At 47.3% G+C, this 6000-nt stretch overlaps 1 protein-coding gene across 7 annotated transcripts in view; it reads right to left on the bottom strand.

Moving 5' to 3' along the window:
* Window positions 1-5636, bottom strand: part of TNIK (TRAF2 and NCK interacting kinase) — a 414289-nt gene extending 408653 nt beyond the window's left edge. For 4 of the 7 annotated variants that reach the window (XM_004270551.3, XM_004270550.3, XM_004270549.3 and 1 more), the window contains exon 1: window positions 5229-5635. In XM_004270551.3, coding sequence (XP_004270599.1) covers window positions 5229-5285 — 57 coding nt within the window. In that variant the 5' untranslated portion in view covers window positions 5286-5635. Of the gene's footprint in view, window positions 1-5228 lie in introns of all 7 variants that reach the window. The other 3 variants (XM_049709762.1, XM_049709760.1, XM_049709759.1) reach the window with 1 other exon arrangement.
* Window positions 5637-6000: the final 364 nt, after the last annotated feature.

A 6000-nucleotide genomic window follows, 5' to 3' on the forward strand; every position in this document is an offset into this window, starting at 1 on the left:
CCCATAAAAGAAAAGTGTTGGGTATTCTTTCATCAACAAAATATTCCATGACCTCCTAAGTCAATAATTTGGCAAACAGCAAACCATGACTTATATTAGCTTTTGTACAAAGATTACTCCAGTTAATAATGAACACTGAAAATGATTACACATATTTCTCTGATGTTCTGATAACTACCACTACACCCTATTTTATTATGAGGCAACGTCATGGCAAAGAAAACACCTGTTTAATATCTCTAAAAAACAGCACATATATCTAATTAAAAAACTTATGCTATTATCATTTTAAGATACCGTTATCTTAGCAATTCATGCAACGTTACTAAATTCTCATTTAAGACCAAATTTAATTAATTGCTCTGGGGTAATGAATTACTAATGTTGCAAGATTTCTTGAAGCCCATGAGACCTCTCACCAGAAGGTTTTAAATACTGGACTAGTAGTGTATCATTTCAGGCATCCACTCCCTGTCCCACACACACACACAAACTTTGAAAAGGCACAGGCACAATATATGTGTTTTTATTTGCATAATGGTTAATCCATAAAGAGGAGAAAAAGTCTTTAAAAAAAGAAAAGAAAAAGTTTTAATGAATAATGCTGATACTTGATACTGGTTTAGAAATATGCTAATCTCCAAAAAGTTTCTGGGCTGAACTCACCTCGAGCAAAGGTCAACCCAGGCCATCAGAGGGTCAGACAGAGACCATGAAAGGTCAACATAAGGCCATACTGATACATTCAAAGGAAAAAGTACTATTAAAAAGATGCACGACCTGATAGCTTTTTCTCAGGATCATTTTCTGTTACACACAATCATTGGGATCAAATGTTGGTGGAATCAAGTTTCCCATAAAATTCTATTTAATCATGGAATAGCATATCTGTGTAGTGCTTTACAGTTTTCAAAGCACTGCCATAAATGCTTATTGATTTTTGAAACCTGTGTATGAGGAAGGCAAGCAGTTGTGATCATTCCCATTTTTGAGTTAATTACGGACAAAGGACTGATCCAAAGTCACAGGATTAATAAGACATGGACACAGAAACCAGGGCTCAGTCCACTCCATTAACTCATTCATTTATTCAACTAACTGGGACCATGGACTCAGAGATGAACGAGACCTAGCCTCTGGCCCCAAGGAGCCCACAGTTTAGTGAGCAAGTAGAAAGAAAACCCCATACCATTTATAATACAAACGTAAAAAGCATAGCAGGAAGAATACATGCAAGTCTTCCAGATGAGGTCAATTCTTAAACCTAGGTTTCAATGGAGAAAAAAAATATCTAGGCCCAGCAGGGAGTGAGGGGTAGAGGGAGAAAGACAAGCAGAGGTCATCCAATTCTGTTCAAACAGAAAAGTGAGTGTGAGTCCTGGCAGAAACTTAAGAGTATGAAGTCAGCAGCGGCCAATCTTGGCCTTGATTGCCTTACTCTGTGGGCCCAGCCACGGTGCTCAGATTCAGATGTATGCTAATCTCCAAAAAGCTTTCTGGGCTGACCTCACCTCCTATGCAATAAAGCATACTGGTGGCACATTTCATTTCTTTTAATACTGTCATATCTTGAAGGAAGCATGACTCAAGCCCTGCATCTGAATGAGTAGATTGTTTTCTATAGCCTATGTATGTACACACACATTTCATACACCCACATGGATAGTTTATATCCGTAAAACTATGTAGAATATAAGTATCCACACAGATTATAGAAAACATACATAGAACTCTATAAACCTTGCATGCAGAGACATCTGAATAACGTGTATGTCTAGACCAACCCCTTGAGATATGTTTAGATGGAAGAGGGTTACGGAGAGAGAGGTTACCATGCAGGACAACCATCTGTCCTAGATGATTCAGTCATTTGCCTGCAGAGGAGGAATTGAAGGGGTTGGACAAGATGAATTCCAAAGATACTTTAAAGCTCCATGGTTTAATGTTTTATGAGCTTACCTGCATGAAGCAGTTTCTCTATTTTTGATAAATAGAATTCCATGACCCTGGTGAAATAATTCCTCTCAGCCATTTTTTTTGTGCTCAGGCAGAAAATGTATTACTGATATCTGATTTAGCCACAGACAATGTGACTTAGAGCACTGAATGAGAAGTCAGGAAACCTATATCCTCTCCCCAAACCACCCTTCTCCCCTCCCCTACTCACCCCACCTCCAAGCAGGGAGAGAGGGCTGTGTGACCTTGGGCAATAGACTTGACCTCTCTGGGCTACAGCTTCCCAGGTATTAAATGAAAGGAGTGGCTAAGTGTTCAACAATTCTCTTCCAGCTCTAAATCTATGAAATCATTCCTCTCCCTCAAGACTTAGTTCTCCACAGCTCTAAAAATCAGGACTAATAAAACTGGATTCAGATCACCTCTTTTCTAACCATCCTCTCTTTTCTTACTTTTTAAAACCATCCAAATCTTGCATAATTTAAGTGATCAGTGCTTCCCTGGTTGCTCTGGTTTAAATTATGCATTGTTGCTATTTGGGGAAAATTTAGACTGGGTCCAGTCTGGGATCACTGGCTGAGAACAATAAGCCCCCAAAGTGAGAAAGGATAAAGGCCTCTCCAGACAGGATCTGCTTTTAATGCATTGAGCACAGAGTTTACAAAAAGGGCATTGATTGTGTAAAGAGCCACCAAAACAGCAAGGGACTGGTAAGGCTGCAGTAAATTCTCCTAGATGCCACTGACCTTGGCTGCATTTCAGGGGTCAGGCATTCCCCAGGAAGTTCTCAGCAGGCAGGCTTTCCTGAGGATTTAGGAACAAATGAGACCTCTCATCTACATGAGCCCATCTCTCTTAATCTGGGAAAAAAGAAAAAGATCATCTGCCCTCTGATTTGTGGAGATGACCTCTGTGGCCTTTGGACTCAGCTCCAGGCCTGCACAACTCACCCACCACAAGACTGGTCGCAGACCCCTGACCTCTGGGAGGCAATTGTCCCCACATCTGCACTTAAGTCCTCCTGCTAGCAGTTCCCCATCTCCTGGGCTAGCTGGAAGCTGTATCCCTCCCTCTTTCCACACCTCCTGCAGGCAGAAATACAGTGGCAAAGCACTAAAACCCAAGCCACAAAGAGCAATTTCAGTGAATTGTGCAAAGATATCTTTTCAAAATACTGATCTCCCAAGCGCAGATCTCCCAGGTGTGAATTGAACTCCAGGTCGGCCGAGGAGCCCTTGTGGTTGCTCATAAGCTTGCAAGCTCTGGGTATCTCTGAAAACCTTCCCCAGGAAAAAGCCCACAAGGGACACCTCCAGACCAAGCCCAACTACAATCGTATAAGAGCGCTATCCATTAGAGAAGCAACGTTGAGATTCCGGCTCAGGGAAGTCGCAAGACTTGCCCATTGTTCAGACTCCCATCCCCCCGCCCCGTCCTCCTCCCCAGCTTTGCCACTTTTCTCTACCCTGAAGTCTGGGCCATCCATCCACCTGATTAACCCGCTGGCAGAAACTCCCAGCGCAGAAAGTAGGGCAAATGAACACACACAGTCAGTAAAGCAGGAAGCCACAGACTTGGCCAAAGCACCCACCCCGTTACCAACCTCCACCCCCAGCTGCCCAGGGGGCAGCGGGTTCTGAATGTGGCCTTTCGGCGCCAGGGAAATAGCTTACTGTAATAACGCATGAATGAGCTTTTGCTACCCAACTATCAAAAAAAGCCATTTCAAATGGCATCTCTGCTCCTTCTCAGCCCCTTGGCTGCCTCCCAGAAACCTCACCTCTGAGATGGAAGGATTAAGGAGAAGGGGAGGGGGAGTTGAAAAGAGGAGGGTAGGTCAGGAGAGAGAGGATTAACGAGACTAAAGAAAAAGTACCACTTTGACCATAAAGGTAGTTCTTTAAAATAACAGTGAAGAAGGCAATGTCAAGGCAAGTACTGAAGATTCAGGTATACAACCCCAAGATTTAGCATCTAACAATGTATTCTTCAGGAGGGCGTGGGAACTTCCAAGCTTCACCTATCCTGCCTGTCTCTGTGTTGATAGCCACCATCAATTCGGTCTCACCGACCCTCCCTGCCTCATGTATATACAATCGCCTTTTTAAAAATATTTATTTTTAGTTCAAGAGAGGAAAAAGCCGTGCTAAGATTGGTAGCCCATCCTTCTCAGACCCCCGCTGCTGCTGCCACCCACACCCCTCCCCCCCCTTCCAGGCAGGCAGCATCTAATTAACATCTCAAGAAAGCTCTGCCCCCTTCCCCGAAGGAGTGTGTTGGACTTGGGGGGTGGGGAGGCGTCGAGGCTGCACTAGGATTCCTGGTATTCCGATCTCAAAACAACAGCAAAATGGATTCTATATCAGTGATGTCTTAGTCAATACAATGAAACGGCGTCTGAGGCAATTCACGTGAGGGTAAATGCAAACCAGGGGGTCTGGAGCGGGGTGGAGATAGGTGCTTTACAAAGGACTAGCCACAGACACAGAGAACACACACACACACACACACACACACTCACACTCCCAGGAGTTCCGGTCTGATTGGGGAAAAGCAGAGAACACATCCCTTTCACCTGCTTAAGTTCAGCCATAAAACTGAAATGTCACAGCCACAAAGTCAGAAAGCACAGGCAGGGCTGAGTTAAAACGATAAATAAAGGTGAGCGGCAGACCTGCGTTTAAGAGAGCGCTGAGAGGGAGTCGGGGCGCCGACGGCAGAAAAGGGGGGGAAGGGGAGGCAGTTGCCAGCTACAAGACCAGCATAGCAATAACTGCCCCCTTGGAGCGGCAGGTTCGGCGTCGCGGGGACAGCCAGGCTCACAATGTCATCTAGCAGGTAGCTGGAAAACGTGAGGGACCAGTGCCTTTATTCGCGCTGTTGTTATTCTTTTTGCAGAAAGGGACAGTGGGGTCTAGAGCCTTGGCACTAGACGACTGCCCGGGGCTTGTGTACATACACACGCACGCACACACACACGAGCCTTTCATTTTAATGCTCTTACACCGGTCTACGATGAAACTGGCATAAGCTCCACGAGTTCTCAGGGGAGCTTTGGCTGCCACCAAAGGAGGACACGTACCGCACAGCCCCTGCTGTGGGTGCTTAGCCAAGAGCACCTCAGCAACCCCCGAATCTAAACGAGAATCCAGGTTCCCTCGCGTCGCATTCGCCCGCCTCTGCCTACCAGCCCGAGCCCCAGTTCCACGCACCAAGCCCATTCACCCTGACCCAAAACACTGGAAAGAAATCAGAAAACATGTTCCACTCACCCTCAAAGCCGAGAGATCGATTTCATCCAGGCTGCGAGCCGGAGAGTCGCTCGCCATGTCGACTTCTTCGCGGGAGAAATGGACCAAAACCACCCCGAAGATTCCCCGTTGAAAATTCCACCTCGGTCTATTTCACTCGCGTCCTCATGCGGGTGTCGCGCCAGAGGCCCGGGGCCCAGCCTCCCCCGCCCACCCCGGCCCCACAGCGCCTGATCGCGATCCTCAGCGCGTCAGTCCGCCGGCTCCGGGAGCCCAGCCTGCGCGGATCTCCAAGCCCGGAGTCGCGGTGCGTGTGGGCTGTGCGCCCTGAGCAGCTAAGGGCGCTGGGGCTGCGTGGGTGTATTTAAATGGGACATGCTTCTTTGCTTGTGCGTGGATGGCGGCTGCATTGGCTGTTATAATGAGACACATCAACTCCTCCACTCAGCTGGGGGGGTGGGGGTGGAGAACCACACAGAACTGTCTATCACCGCTTCCTGGGAGGAGTAAAGGGGGCGGGGGGGAAGAGGCGGAGGAGGCGTGGTCTCCTACTGGGGAGAGGCCGCGCTTCCTGACCCGGTCCCTCTGCACCAACGTGGGTGGGGGAGGGGCGCGCAACCTTTCAGCCCAGGTTTTGCGGGCTAATCGGGCTGGATCTAAAGAGCTGTTCCTGAACCCTGCCGTGCTTATCGTAGGGACAAGGGGACTTTATTTTTGTGTGTCCAATTCTTGCGCTGCAGCAAAATGGCCCTTCAGTCGCATTTTGAGGGGTTTTCGGCAGGGTTCAAATGCT

The sequence above is a fragment of the Orcinus orca genome, chromosome 5 (genome assembly GCF_937001465.1).
Source record: "Orcinus orca chromosome 5, mOrcOrc1.1, whole genome shotgun sequence".
In the NCBI taxonomy this organism is placed as follows: Eukaryota; Metazoa; Chordata; class Mammalia; order Artiodactyla; family Delphinidae; genus Orcinus; species Orcinus orca.